Raw genomic sequence first — 14,955 nt, 5'->3', positions numbered from 1 at the left:
GAATGGCTATGAGAGATGCACTGACTAAGAGGTTGACTTACAAGAAAGGATTCACGTATATTTACTATTTTCGGAGTGCTAGCTTTCTTAACCAACAGAAGCTGTAAAGTCCAAGGACTCTCCTGCCCTAGGAGCAGAACCTCATCTGGGGTGTTCTTGTTTTTTTTAAATCTTCCACAATGAAGAGCAACCCAGCCTATATCCACTGCCAATGTCATTTAGGCAATCTGATTGGCTACTGTAGGAACTGTCACCCATTAAAATATTTGTAAATGTCTGTGCTCTCATTTTATAACTCTTTAGTCTGAAGAGGAAAAAGTGTGTTTCTGGAATTAATCACCAGGTGTGATGCTCCTCAATCTAGCCTGAATTCCTAGCACGTCATTAAGCATTGGAAAATGTCCTTTGTCTAGATTTTAATTGTTTAATAGTAAATTATTCTAATTGCTTCTTAATTTGTTTTAAATGCAATGTATAAATATTACATTAGAGAGTCGGCGTAGCCTGCAAATAAGCATTTGTGTTATAATGTTAATATGTGTACCTCTCTTGAATAGGAATTGCAGGCTGCCTTGGAATTGCAATGTATTCAGAATAATCAAATGTCAGTGGCTTTAGAGCATGAAAAATCAGCAAATAATAATCTCCGTAAGGAACTTCAAATTGAACACTCTCGATGTGAGGCTTTACTGTCCCAAGAACGAAACAAACTGACAGAGCTACAGAGAAATTTGGAGGTGGAGAAGAATCACTCCTTGGAACTTTTGAATGCCTTGAACCATGAACGTGTTTTGACAGAACAACTGAGTATGAGAGTAAATGAAGATTCTTCTTGTAAGCATAAAGAAGATTCTTCTTGTAAGCATAAAGAATCATTGCTGGAACAAACCTTTGTGCAAGAACTGCAGGCTCAGTTGGATGAAGAGCGATCCCGTGCTATGGAGCTAGCTGCTATAATTGAGAAGACACACCAGCAAGCCATTCAATCTAAGAGACAGCTAGAAGCTGAGGTACAAATGTGTTGTGAAGAAACACAAAAGGAAAGAGAAGTCAGTACCAAGTTACGAGCTACATTGGAGTCTCTTCAGAGTCAAAAACAGGAGGTAATCCGCTCCTTGGAGATACAGAGGGAAAGAGAGGAAAAACTGAAAGTTGATTGGGAACAATTGCAGACACTTTTCAGGTCAATGAAAGAACAGGAGAAAAGCAAGAAGGAAGAAAGGGAAAAAGAGAGACGACAAGAAGAAAAGGAAGAATTTGAGAAACGGAAGGAATGGCAGAAAGACAGAGAGAGACTGGTGAGATTTTCAATTTCAAATCTGCCATTATATTGAAATAGCCAGATAATTTTGCTATACCATATAGTAGATCACAGTATGTAGACTATATTATTTACTAGAGCTTGTCAAGTATTTCATTTGTGGAACTGGTTGGAAAACCTTTGAGGGAGCCATTTTCCATCAGAAAATGCAGTTCTGTTGAAATCAAAATGCTTTGTGAAATTGTGTTAAAGATCAACAGTTTGTTTCACAAAAAAGGAGAAAAGTTCCAACAGTATCCTATTTGGACCTTGTCAAACATTTCATTCTGATTTTTCCTTTTGAAGCAAATTTGTTTTGAATTTTTGTTTTGTATATTCATATATATTGTAGTATAAAATAAGAGTTGAAATCACAGTGAAATGTTTTGATTTTGTTGAAATGAAATATTTTGATCTGAAATGAATTTCTGGGATGAATTTTCTTTTGTGAAGAATTTTGAAATGTTTGGGTTTTGTTTCAAATTGGAATGAAAACAAATTTCGAAACCTCAGAATTCCCAGTGAAATGGAAATTCCATTCTCCACGCAGCCCTGTGTATGGTACATAGAAGTCTCTTACTTTGGAAGTCACTTAAAAGCCCACCTTAGGGACAGTTCCCCATTTCTCAAGACATATTTGGGCAACCTATGCTGTTTGTGAATTGCCTTGTGTTTGGGTAGTATGTTATCCATTTGGCCACAGGGTTCCTTGATGATGTTGAGCAAACCTGGTCACATGGGGGAGCGTGGGGATGGGACCTTCATCCTTGGAGTGGAAAAGGCATCTAATGTTGGCCACATTTCTCCTCTGCTGATCAATCCAGAGTCTTGGAGAGTGTCAATTTAAAAAGTAGAAGTCCTCTGTGCTGAAGTGCAAGAGTGACTTGCTCAGGTTCATCATTATCCGTTCCATCCTCAGAGTCCTCTTCTCTCTTCAGATAGACATTTCTCTCCTTGGTTTCTAGGCTGTGATTGCTGTCTCCAGCAGGACTAGGAAAGCAAGGGAGTGTGTGTGTGTGTGTACTGATTTTTTTGTTTTGTTTTGTTTTTGTGGCTGGGGAGTTCCTCTGTTGAAGTGAAACGCTGTTGTGGGACTTGTCTTTGTGACCCTGCCTCCTTCTGGAAAATCTCTTAGGGGTAGAGGAGTGTAAGTACAGGCTGTGCCTGCTCTTGACAGGGCTGTTTTCAGGAGTGTTTACCACAGTAAGATTTTTCTTCTTTGTCCTTGTCAGAGAAAGGAGATGAAGGGACATGGAGTGGCTATAAGGGGGTTACGGGAAAAATGACCCCTTGAGCAGGATCCTTGTGCAGCAGCTGCTCCTGAGGCTTTGTTTGCTATGATAGAGTGCGGAGGGAGCATACCTGAATGTAGCACAGTGCACTGGTTCTCATAGTAGGTCATGTGCATTGCCTGGAATGCAGTTGCAATGAACAAGGGCCTGATCTTGCTCCTGAGCAGTTTTTGAATGGGAAAGGGCTCTGAGGTTCAGCCCTTGTGTATGGAGAAGTGAGCCGAGGGCAGGAGGGGCAAAATATCCCAGCTTCTGCCTGAGAGAGCCCTGTTGCACATTTTATGCAGAACCTCCCTGTCTTTGGGAAGGACAGCGACCATCAGAGGCAGAGAATGGAAGCTGCTGGTTCAGAGGTAGATGAGCAGGAGCTTTGAGGGCCAGGCAGTGTTGAGGGGACTGTTCTGATGCCAGAATTGTCTGTGGACAAGTCTCTCTCTCTTCTGTCTGTGGCAGAAGAATTCTCACTCTAATTTGTATGCTCAGGGGGCTGAAGCAGAAATTAATATTTTAATTTTAACTTTTTTTTTTTAAGTGAAAACAATTAGACAAGTACCCTCCTCCTTGCGGTATTCTCTGGTTCTTTGGTCTCAAAGGCTTGTTCTACATAGTTCTATCAGCAAGGGTACACATCTTAGGGAGAGCTGTGGTTGTTACTTAGTAATATCTCTGAGTGTGGTGTTTACTGGCAGTCTGTACATGTAAATTATCGATGACGACTTATTCTTATTCCAATAGCATGAATTGGAGTTGCAACATCAGAGGGATGAACACAGAATCAAGGAGCTCCAGCAGACACTAGCAGAATTAGAGGAACAAGAACGAAATCTTGCCTCTCATAAAAGTCAGCAAGAGCTTTCTTCATGTCCTGTAAAAAATGATTATAATGCTAACTTGTCCTTAGCAACCGAGACTGAAGCATTGCACCTGCAGCAGCAGCAACTAGAGAAGATAAGGCAACAATTGCTTTTTGCTGCTGTCCACCTAAATGAGTTCATATATAAAACTGTAGACAAGTGAGTAGTAAGAATATTTAAATTATTTTAAGCTATTGTTCTTTGAAGTAGCTTGCACTGGCCACAGTTGGAGACAGGCTGCTGGACTATCTGCATCACTGGTCTGATCCAGTATGTCAATTCTTATATTTCTTAATAGGATTTCTCACTTCTCTGAGTTTGCACAATAGAGACTTGAGTTTCAAACTATAGGCCTGTGGGCTAAAACCATATCTGGCACTATTTTGAATTTCCACCCTAGAAGTTAAGAAACCTTGCTGCTCTCAGCCCACCACAATTAAATTATGCCTCTAAAGTTCCAGAAGTAAAAAGCTCACTCTAGTAAAAAAGTTATAATTAATGTTATAGTCTTATCTAAAATAACAGCAAACAAAGCCACTTACTGAAAACATTATAATTTGTATTTAACAGAACAGTTAATGATTGGTCTGCATCAAATGATGAAGCTATAGCATCTTTACTGCATACTTTAAAGGAGCTGAAATCGGAGTTATTGACTTCTTCTAACCCTCTGGTAAGGGAGACAACATATATATGTTTTATTCTAATATACTTCTATTTCTGCTTTTGGTTGCAATTTTACATGTAAACTGCAACTTTGTACAACTTCCAAAGGAAACTAGCTCCTCCCTTCCCTTGGGGATTGGAGCAGGGAGGGGAAACAGTTTAGTACTTATTACAGGGGTGGGCAAACTTTTTGGCCTAAGGGCCACATCTGGGTATGGAAATTGTATGGCGGGCCATGAATGCTCACGAAATTGGGGGTTAGGGTGAGGGCTCTGGCTGGGGTCAGAAATGGGGAGTTCAGGGATCAGGAGGGGGCTCTGGGCTGGGACAGAGGGTTGGGGTGCGGGGTGGGGGAGGGCTCTGGCTGGGAGTGCGAGCTCTGGGGTGGGGCTGAGGATGATGGGTTTGGAGGGCAGGAGGGGGATCAGGGCTGGGGCAGGGGGTCGGGATGCGGGAGGGGGTCAGGGGTTCAGTCTCCGGCTGGTTCTTACCTCAAGCAGTTCCTGGAAGCAGTGGCATGTCCCCCTTCCAGCTCCTATGTGGAGGCGTGGCCAGGCACCTCTGCATGCTACCCTGTCCGCAGGTGCCGCCCCTTCAGCTCCCATTGGCCACAATTCCTGGCCAATGGGAACTGTGGGGGCAGCACTTGGGGCGGGGGCAGCGTGCAAAACCCCCTTGGTTGCCCATACGCATAGGAGCTGGAGGGGGGACATGCTGCTGTTTCCAGGAGCCATGCGGAGCCACGGCATGTATGGAGTGGGGCAAGCCCTCAACCCCACTCCCCGGCTGGAGCACAGGAGCGGGGCAAACCTTGGACCCTGATCCCTATCGGGAGCTTGAGGGCCAGATTAAAACAGCTGAAGGGCTGGATTTGGCCCCCGTGCCCACTCCTGACTTCTTATCTTACCTTTGTTGTGTTGATGTGTGTTCATCTTAGATTCTTACTGTCATTGCTATTGCAAAGGCTGCTTCTCTAGTCAGGCAGGTTTTTTTCCCCTGTGGCACATGTTGCTTCCTGTTGTGTAGGCATCCAGAAACAGATTTACCTTTTAGCAAACTTTTCAGTAGTTTTCGAAAAGCACAGGTGTGGCTTGAAGTCACAGGAGGGAGATTTTAATTGAAGCATCCATCATATTTTGGATATTGTAGGCAGTCTAGGAATAGTCCAAGACCCAAATTACCTAGTGCAGAAGAATTTACTGGGTACAAAAATATGTCTCAAACTAAATATAGCTTTAAAATCTTCCAAAAACATTGTCCTGTCATTAAGGTCCTTTCCCTAAGTCGTATTTCAATCCAGTTCCATGTAAATGGAAAAAGAGATCCCCTAAACCCAACCTGCCCAGCCTTTCTTAACTGCTTTAAACTAAAAAGCCTAATCTTGGCTTTGTGGCTGTAGCCTGCCTTTACCAGTCTTTCAATAACATGCTCCTAGAAAAACCTCGTGAGAAATATTTGAAGATGACTTTTGAGAACCTATCCCTCTGACTCAAAATCTCTGAGTGCGGTTTTTATAATTAGACTGGTGCTACAGAGCACAGTCTGAGAAGAAAACTTGCTGTTTCTCCATGAAGAGCTGGTCACCTAATGCCAATTCTCATTGTTTCCAACTGCTTAATCGCATTAAAAGAAACAAAAAATCCAAAGTACTTTCCTTTTTCTACTTTTCAAGTGAGTAATTGCTGTAGTTGTCAAAGGGATGTTGTTGATGATAATTGGAAGATAGGTGGAATGTGTGATTGTGAATGGAAGGAGAGTGGTCCATGAGACAGTCATAGAATCATAAAAATGGAGGACTGGAAGGGACTTCTAGAGGCCAGCTTGTCCAGCCCCCTGCACTGTGGCAGGACCAAGTGTGCCTAGGCCATCCCTGACAGATGTAGGTCCAACCTCTTCTTAAAAACATCCAGTGATGTGGATTCCACAACCTTCTTTGGAAGCTATTCTAATACTTAAATCTTTCTAACTATAAGGATAGTTTCCTTATATCAGCAGGAGATTAAGCACATTACTACTTGTCTTATCTTCAGTGGACATGAAGAACAGTTGATCACCATTCTCTTTATAAAAGCCCTCAACACATTTGAAGACTATCATCAGGTCTCCCCTCATTGTTCTTTTCTCAAGACTAAATATGTCATGTTTTTTAACAGTTCCTCATAGGTCAGTGGTCCGTGGGGTCCCACGGCTGAAGCCTGGATCCCTGAAGCCTGCGGCGGGGCTTGCAGCAGCTGGGAGCTGCGGGATTGCAACCCTAAGCCCCGTACTAAATCCCTCAGTCCCGGTGCCGGCATGGGGCTGAAGCCTCAAGCCCTGGAGCTGTGGAGGGAGAGGGGGAAGGGGAGGGGCAGCGGCCGGGAGCTGCGGGCTGAAGCTCTGAGCCCCAGTGCTGCCGTGGGGCTGAAGCCACGGTGCCGTGGGCTGAAGCTGGGAGCTGTGGCTGAAACCCAGAGCCTGCATGCCCCCACAGGGCAAAAGCTGGGAGCCAGGGCTGAATCTGAGACCCAGTGACCATGCTGAAGCTAGCCAGGGCTGAAGCCCTGCTCCCCAGTGGGCTGAAGCTCAAGCCCCAGCTTCCTGCATGGAAGGTCGGGGCTCAGACTTCTGGGTCAGCCCCTGAGGTGGGGATCACCCAGCCTGCCCGGTGAGCCTTAAGGCCTTCTGGCCCAGCTCTGGCTCTGCCCACAGAGACTTTGCATGCAAGGGCTTACTCCTTGGTTTCTGCCCTTGGCCCAGTGAGTTTGACGCGAGCATTGCAAGTTAACTAGCTCCCTTTACTGGTTGTAAAGGAACTAGTTCAACAGGAGCAGGACAAGTTCCACAGCACAGGAAAAAAAAATTGTAAGTGTAAATAATATCAGATAAATGGATAAATTTTTAATTCGACCATCAGCTTCAAAACAACTAAATCCACAGGACAGTGGTGCGGAACTTCCTTCAACAAGTTCAACCACCATAGTGCCTGAAGAACATCAAGGAGGTGATGTGAATAAGAAACATAAAGCCGCTATTAACCTCACAAAATTTAGGAAGTCTGAAGACAGCTATTTGAATTTTGGTTTTATTTGTTCCAGAAATGGAGGTATACCTCAACCGCAGTGTGTAATTTGTGCACAAGTATTGTCCATTGAATGTTTGAAACCCTCCAAATTACAGAGATATTTAATTACAAAACATGAACTCTATAAGGATAAGCACTGTTCATTTTTTGAGTGAAAGGCCAAGGAACTGCTTGGTACTAAAGCAGTAATGAAATCCACAACTACTGCAGATAAAAAGCTTTTAAGGTCATCCTACATAGTGGTGCAGAAAATTGCAAAACCAAAAAAATCACTTATGATTGCTGAGATTTTGATGCCAAGTGTTATTGAAGTAACAAAGGAAGTGTTTGGAGAGGAGAAGGCCAAGATACTGACAAAAATACCAACGTCTAATGACTCTGTCAGACGACAGATCATTTTTATGTCAAAAGACTTAATTTCTCAATGTATTGATTGGCTGTGTGACAAAATGATTTTGCTATACAACTAAATGAATCCACAGACATTTCAAAAATGTCCCATTTACTTGCCTGTGTTTGGTATGTGTGGAATAAAGAAATAAAGGAAGACTTTTTGTTCCTCAAAGAGCTCAAGACAACAACAAAGACGACATTTTCAAACTGTTAGATGATTTTATGATTTCAGCAGAAATCAGCTGGACTAATTGCACTAGGGTCTGCACTGATGGAGCCACAGCAATGACTGCAAAGCATTCTGGTGTTGTGCAAAGTAAAAGTCGTTGCACCTCGTGCTATTTGGACACACTGCTTTTTACACCGAGAAGCGCTTGCTGGAAAAGATATTGAACCAGGTCTTCAGAAGAATGCTTGTTAATTTTATTAAATCCAGAGCAACAAACTCCAGGTGTTTTCCTGCACTTTGTGAGGAAGTGGGTGCAGAGTACCTTTCCTTGCTCATGCATACAGAGGTGAGATAGCTATCTCGAGGCAGAATGCTTGCCTGTATATTTAATCTCAAGGAAGAGTTATGTACTTTCTTAGTTGATAAGAAAACTGAATTTGCCAAAGTGCTGAAAGATGATGTGTGGCTGGCAAAACTGGGTTATCTCGCAGACATGTTCAGTGAAATGAATAAGCTGAATAAAGCTATGCAATGTGGGAACACTAATTTTATTGCCCAGCATGAAAGAATTGAGGCATTCAAAAGAAAACTACAACTCTGGAAAGTTCGTGTCTGTGGGGGCACTAGTGATCTGTTTGAGCTCTTACATTCTTTCATTCAGGAACAAAACATGGACTTTGACGTAATTAAACCTCAGCTAGCAGCACATCTGTCTGGTCTGCTTAACAAATGTAATGCTTATTTTCCCAAACTCACAACAGCAACAAGGTGCTACAGACGTGGACTACAAACCCTTTCAGTGAGAACATTGAAGCTAAGCTTCCATCCGATGTTCCATCAAAATTGTTAGACGAGTTCATTGACATTTCATCAGACAGCTCCCTCAGAACCAAGTTCAAAGAAATGCCGCTGGAGAAATTTTGGTGTGAGTGTTCCGATGAGTATATCACTGCTGCTTCTGCAGCACTGAAAATTTTGATCCTCTTTAGTACCACCTACATATGCGAAGTTGGATTTTCAGCCATGACATCAATGAAAACAAAGCACCGAACCAAGATGAACATTGACCATGAGATGTGCGTGTGCTTGTCAAAGATATGCCCACATCTTGACAGAATTGTTGATCAGCGACAAGAAGTTTCACACTGAGTAAATAAAAATAATATTCAGTTTATTTTTGTGCCTAAATTGTCTTTTTTATATATTTTGTGTGTGTGTGTGTAACTGTATAACAATCCATTTAATACAGCTTTTAATCTCTGGGATATGCAGAAAAACCGTCGTTGTGGCACAGTTAGGCCTTGGAGTTTTTGTAGCATTGTCAGGGGGGCCTCAGAAAGGAAAAGGTTGAGAACCCTTGTCCTAAGTCATGTTTTCTAAGCCTTTTATCATTCATGTTGCTCTTCTTGGGACTCTCTCCAGTTTGTCCGCATCTTTCTTGGTGTGGTGCTCAAAACTGGACACGCTACTCGAGGTGAGACTTAACCAGTGTGAAGTCAAGCAGAACAGTTACCTCCTGTGTCTTCTATAGTAATCCTGTTACTACACTTCATAATGCCATAGCTATACCAATATATCTTTGTTGTGTAAACCAAGCCATATCTTCAGCTGCTGTATATCAGCAAAACTCCATTGTAGTCAGTAGGCTTGATTCTCATATGAAGACATCTTTATGCCTCTCTCTGTTTAAAGCAGCCTTACAATAGGTATAAATATAATTTATTCCCGTTTTAAGCCTCCTTTATTCCGCCAGGTCATGCTAAAGTGACCTTAGAGTAAATAATAACTGGCTCCAAAATGATCTACAATGACTTACACCAGTTGATGATCTGGCCCAAAGAGTTTAGTTTGCCTAGGGGCACAATTCTCCCTTAGAGATCCATGTTGCATTGATCTCCCCCCTCACTGCATCCCCCAAAAAAGTTTTTTTTGTGTACCTCATGTACACGAATGACCATAGTAGTGTTATAATGAAGTTCTTTGCCTCTAATTTTCTTGTGGCTTGTTTTTCAAAGAAATAAGGAAGTTGCAATAGTGTACATTTTAAATAAACGGATCTACATAGTTATTTGAATATGCAAAATTCCAGGTACACCACAATGCAGTATATAATTTTAAAAGTCAGTATAAAATTGTTTATTGTGTATATGGCAGCTTTGGCCCATTTTGATTGTTGGGTATAGTGTGCGGGTGATGGCCTATGCTATGTAAGAGGTAAGACTAGATCTGGTGGGCCCTTCTGGCCTGAAACTCTGACTCAATGATTGCTAGACAACAATGTAGTACTGTTTTTAAAAAATAACATTGTAAGAGAACAAAGGTATCATTTATAAGCTTTTTCTAATTAATTTTAATACTTCAGTTTTGCTGCGTTTTGTTTTATAGTCATATTTTTATTTTAAGTGCTTGAATAGTAGAGCTAGTGGAAAAATGTGAATTTTTTAAAACATTTTTACTATTTTTTTTTAAATTTCATTGACACTTTTCACAATAAATACATCTGACAATCTCTGTAACTGGTCGGAACCTTTCAAAAATTCACACAAATTTTGTTGATCTTTTTTCCAGTTTTCTCCTGTCAAATTGTCAAAAAGTTGATCTTTGGATGGTTTCTACCAGCTCTATAAAATGGCTGGTTTAGTGGTTTCTCAACTGTGTTTTTTATAGAGGAGAGCAGCAATTTATGCTTTGCCTCCTTCTACTGTAAAGTTTAAAAATGAAAATTACTGCAGTCTGTTTTATTGCTTGGTGAAGCTATAAATGTTAGTAGAACTCAAATTTGTTTTTCCCCAATTTTTTTAAAAAGAAACCACTGCAAGGTTCAGTTTCTCTGGTAGACTTGTTGCTGAAAGAAAATGGAGAACTTACAAAGTCTGTAACAACACTGACAGAGGAGAAATTAGAATTAAGAGCAGCAATTTGTCAACTTGAGAAGAATCTTCAGCAGCAGCATCATAGGGGAATTGGTAACAGACAGGTATATATTCATTTTTATTTGATTTATATTTTTCTCTTTGCTGTCGCATAGCTGTATACATGGCAGGAGACTGAAGGCAACTACTTGCTGGCCTGATGCTAATAAAATACCAATATACTAGACCTGCATGGTCCAGTACGTATTGGGGTTTTCTGTTCATCAGATATGCGGTGCCCTTCATTGTTCGAAGTGTGATGGTATATTAATTGATTATTGAGAAATAATGCTATGCATACTGATAAAGCTTAAATCTGCACAAACAGCAGCTCATCTGCCAAGTAACATAGATCACTGTCAGCATGTCACCTTGATACCCTATTCTATGCCATGCTTTCTTGTTGAACATAGACTCCAAAGGATTTGACCTAGTTACCTGAGAGATTTCCCCACCCTTTGTTGCCATACCCTATTGTGATAGTTACACTTCCATTCCAACCCTGGAAGGGTTAACCAATAGAATGACGCTTGTGAGCACAAGGGACTGATCTTTCACTGGAGCTGGACCTGGAGCAGGGAACTCATTCCCACAAGAGATGAGAGTGACCATATGAGATGAGAATAACTGCTCTCAGAATTAAGTGCAGAACCCACTTTTTCAAATTCATGAGTAATTTCTATGCATGTACATAGCATACAAAAAATATAAGCAAATCAAGCTCTTTCTGCTACATATAGGGTGGGAAGGAAGACTGAGATTAGTATTTCTATTTTTAAACATTTTGGAGTCTCTCTGGTATTAAGGTGAATGGGAGCCATATCAACTAATAAGACTAAGATTTTTAGGCAAGGACTGTCTAATTTTCTTTACTTGTTAACATGGACTGAAGTTCTACTTGAAATTCCCATCCTATCTGGATAACATCTTGTTGCTGCTGGAAATTTCCAGTATAATTATTCTGGCATTCTAGTTTTTCCTTAAAGTCAATTTACTATTGAATTTGACTTAAAAGATATAACTTTTACATTCCTTTGGAAGTAGTGAACCTTGATGGTTATTTTATATTCTTTCTTTGAATTTCACTTTTTAGATTCGCTCTACAGATGATGCTTACTCTGTCCAGGGATCAGAAAGGGCTTCCTGGCAGCGAGAAAAAACTATTTTGCAGAATGCTTTGAAACAGGCAGAATCTGAGCTGGCTAAAGCTACTGTTGAAATTGAAAACAAGCCAATTATGGAAACTTCCAACCCAAAGGTGAGATGGATGTTGCAAAATATGATCAGAAATGCACTCTGGAGAGCAGTCAGGTTGCTACACCCACGACCACAGAGAATTTGTACTGTAGTTTACCCATATTTTCATATACCTATGGTACAGATTTGTTGTGAAATAATGTTTGGAAACTGCTTTAAGATTCTCCTCAAAATGTGATGAGACACTTATTTTTACTATTATGCATGTCTCAGAATTAACATGTGACACTTTTACAAGATGGAATGATATTTCTTACGTATGGTTGAATTGGATGCACAGTGTAATTTTTTCAGGAAAAAACATCTTGAGCCTGACTTTGTAAGATAACAACATAAAAACGGCTATGCAGGGTCAGGCCAGAGGTCCATCTAGGCCAGTATCTGTCTTCCGACAGTGGCCAGTGCCAAGTGCTTCAGAGGGAATGAACAGAACAGGGCAATTATCTTCAGTCCCAGCTTCTGATAGTCAGAGGTTTAGGGAGACACAGAGCATGGGGTTGCGTCCCTGACCATCTTGGCTAATAGCCATTGATAGACCTATCCTCCATGAACTTATCTAATTCTTTTTTAACCCAGTTGTACTTTTAGGCTTCACAGCTAAATCCTTCACACTGACAATGATTTCCACAAGTAGACTGTGCACTGCGTGAAGAAGTATTCCCTTTTGTTTGGGGTAAACCTGCTGCCTGTTAATTTCATAGGGTGACCCCTGATTCTTGTGTTATGGGAAGGGGTAAATAACACTTCCTTATTCACAGTCTCCACACTATTCATGATTTTATAGACCTCTCTCATAACTGCCGTTAGTCGTCTCTTTTCTAAGCTGAACGGTCCCAGTCTTTTTGATCTGTCTGCATGTGGAATTTATTCCATACCCCTAATCATTTTTGTTGCTCTTCTCTGTATTTTTTTCCAATTCTGATATATCTTTTTTGAGATGGGGGAGACCAGAACTGCTCACTGTATTTAAGGTGTGGACATACCTTGAATATACAAGCATGTTTGCAAGTATCTAATTTATTTATACAAATCCCATGACTTCTTGTTTAAATTAGGTATTTTGGGGCAAATGTGGCTATATAGGGTCATAACTGGCCAAATATGTTTGCACATCCTGGTTTAGTTCATGCAACTGTGGCATTTTTGTGCATAAATCTGCCATGCTTAAATGTGTGTATTCCATTGAACACACAGATTTTTCAGGATTAGACTTGTTAAATTTTTTAGCGAGTGTTCCATTCCCCCAGCCAGTGCATCATCATTTCCTATATTTTGTTCTGGAGTACTTTACAGAAATGTTTCTTTAAATAATTGTGACAGAGGGCTTGGAGGGCTGGGTGGCCTAGTGGCTGGAACGCTTGCTTTCCAGCCCCCAGCTTGGTCAAGGTGCCTCAGTCTTTAAGGCTGCAGGGGAGCTAGGAGGAGCCAGGCCCTCCCACTCCATCAGGTCTCAGCTCAGGATTCTTTGGAAGTCAACCCCTGAGTAAGGGACGTACCAGTGGGGAGTCTACATCCACTGTCCTGGGCTACTTCCTACTGTTGTCCCGTCAGTTTGGGGAGTGACCCCTATAATCCAAGTTGCAGTGGTGGCTTGTCTCTAGTAGTGACCCCTCATGGACTCTGGGTGGCATCCTGTTGCGGTACCAGGGCAGCTGTAAGGTATGGCAGGGTCGGAACCTTTTTTCATCCGGTTCTGTCTTAAGCCAGCTGCTCCTAGGCCTCTTCCTCAGTCTCTTCTGGCCAGGGAGATGGTGCTTGTTCCTTGGTGACTGCCTTGGCTGCAGGCTAGTGATCCTTCCCTCAGGTAGGGATGCAGCTAGCTCCTCTTGAGGTAGTCTCGTGTACAAGGATGATCATTTTTGTAACTGTTTTAGTCCTTTCTGTAAACTGAGATATGCAGGAGATTAATGTTGAATAAAATTGTTTGGTGAAAGACTGTGATACTTTGGCATCATTTTAATACTTGATGTGTGGAATTGAGATTTATGTTGTCTGAGCCCTGTTCAGATAGCTAATATCAAAGGTTTAATTGAAGTATGTGTATAGTTTTAACTAGGGCTGTCAATTAATCACACTTAATTCACACGGTTAACTCAAAAAATTAATCATGATTAATCGCACTGTTAAACAATAGAATATCAATTGAAGTGTATTAAATATTTTATATGATTTTCTATATTTTCAAATATATTGATTTCTATTACAACACAGAATACAAAGTGTACAGTGCTCACTTTATGTTGTTTTTTATTACAAATATTTGCACTGTTAAAATGATAAACAAATAGTATTTTTCAGTTCACCTCATACAAGTACTATAGTGCAATCTCTTTATCGTGAAAGTGTAACTTACAAATGAAGAATTTTTTTTATTACATAACTGCACTCAAAATCAAAACAGTGGCAAACTTCAGAGCCTACAAGTCCACTCAGTCCTACTTCTTGTTCAGCCAATCGCTAAGACAAACAAATTTGTTTACATTTATGGGAGATAATGCTGCCTGCTTCTTATTTACAATGTCATCTGAAAGTGAGAACAGGTGTTCACATGGCACTTTTGTAGCTGGCGTTGTGAGGTATTTACATGCCAGATGTGCTAAACATTCGTATGTCCCTTCATGCTTTGGCCATCATTCCAAAGGCAGTAAGACTGAGTGGGTCTTCGCAAACGGGTGCAACTCTTGAACCAGCACCCCATGTGGTACCAGTGTCACAGTCTGCCCCAAATAGGGCAGACCTACCAGAGCCAGCCTCCAGAGAGCCTGAGGATCAGGAGGACCCGGTCCCACGGGCCTCATCATCCTCTTCACCGGATGAGGCAGTGGCTGGCACCTCCGCCACCACACTCCCTGTGATGGACAATAGGGCGCACCAGGACCTTCTTAGGAGGGTGGCGCAAAACTAACCCCTCCAGGCTGAGGAGGTGTCAGAAGACTCAAACCCAATGGTGGACATTCTTGCCCAGGAGGGTACCTCTAGGTTAGCCTTGCCCCTTACAAGACCATACAAAACACCACAAAGGTGCTATGGCAGACCACCTTTTTACCCACT

The 14,955-nt window shown here is 41.5% G+C and overlaps 1 protein-coding gene across 3 annotated transcripts in view; it reads left to right on the top strand.

The window, feature by feature from the left end:
- The window catches only part of PCNT (pericentrin), a 240,105-nt gene that overhangs the window by 212,536 nt on the left and 12,614 nt on the right, over positions 1-14,955 (top strand). For 2 of the 3 annotated variants that reach the window (XM_077830537.1, XM_077830536.1), the window contains exons 47-51: positions 558-1,298; positions 3,328-3,605; positions 4,017-4,119; positions 10,542-10,712; positions 11,741-11,905. In XM_077830537.1, coding sequence (XP_077686663.1) covers positions 558-1,298; positions 3,328-3,605; positions 4,017-4,119; positions 10,542-10,712; positions 11,741-11,905 — 1,458 coding nt within the window. The remainder of the gene's footprint in view (positions 1-557; positions 1,299-3,327; positions 3,606-4,016; positions 4,120-10,541; positions 10,713-11,740; positions 11,906-14,955) is intronic. The other variant, XM_077830538.1, reaches the window with a different exon arrangement.

The sequence above is a fragment of the Eretmochelys imbricata genome, chromosome 11 (genome assembly GCF_965152235.1).
Source record: "Eretmochelys imbricata isolate rEreImb1 chromosome 11, rEreImb1.hap1, whole genome shotgun sequence".
Taxonomy (NCBI): Eukaryota; Metazoa; Chordata; order Testudines; family Cheloniidae; genus Eretmochelys; species Eretmochelys imbricata.
The sequence above is the reverse complement of the archived record's forward strand: the minus strand, read 5'-3'. Positions and strand labels throughout refer to the sequence as shown.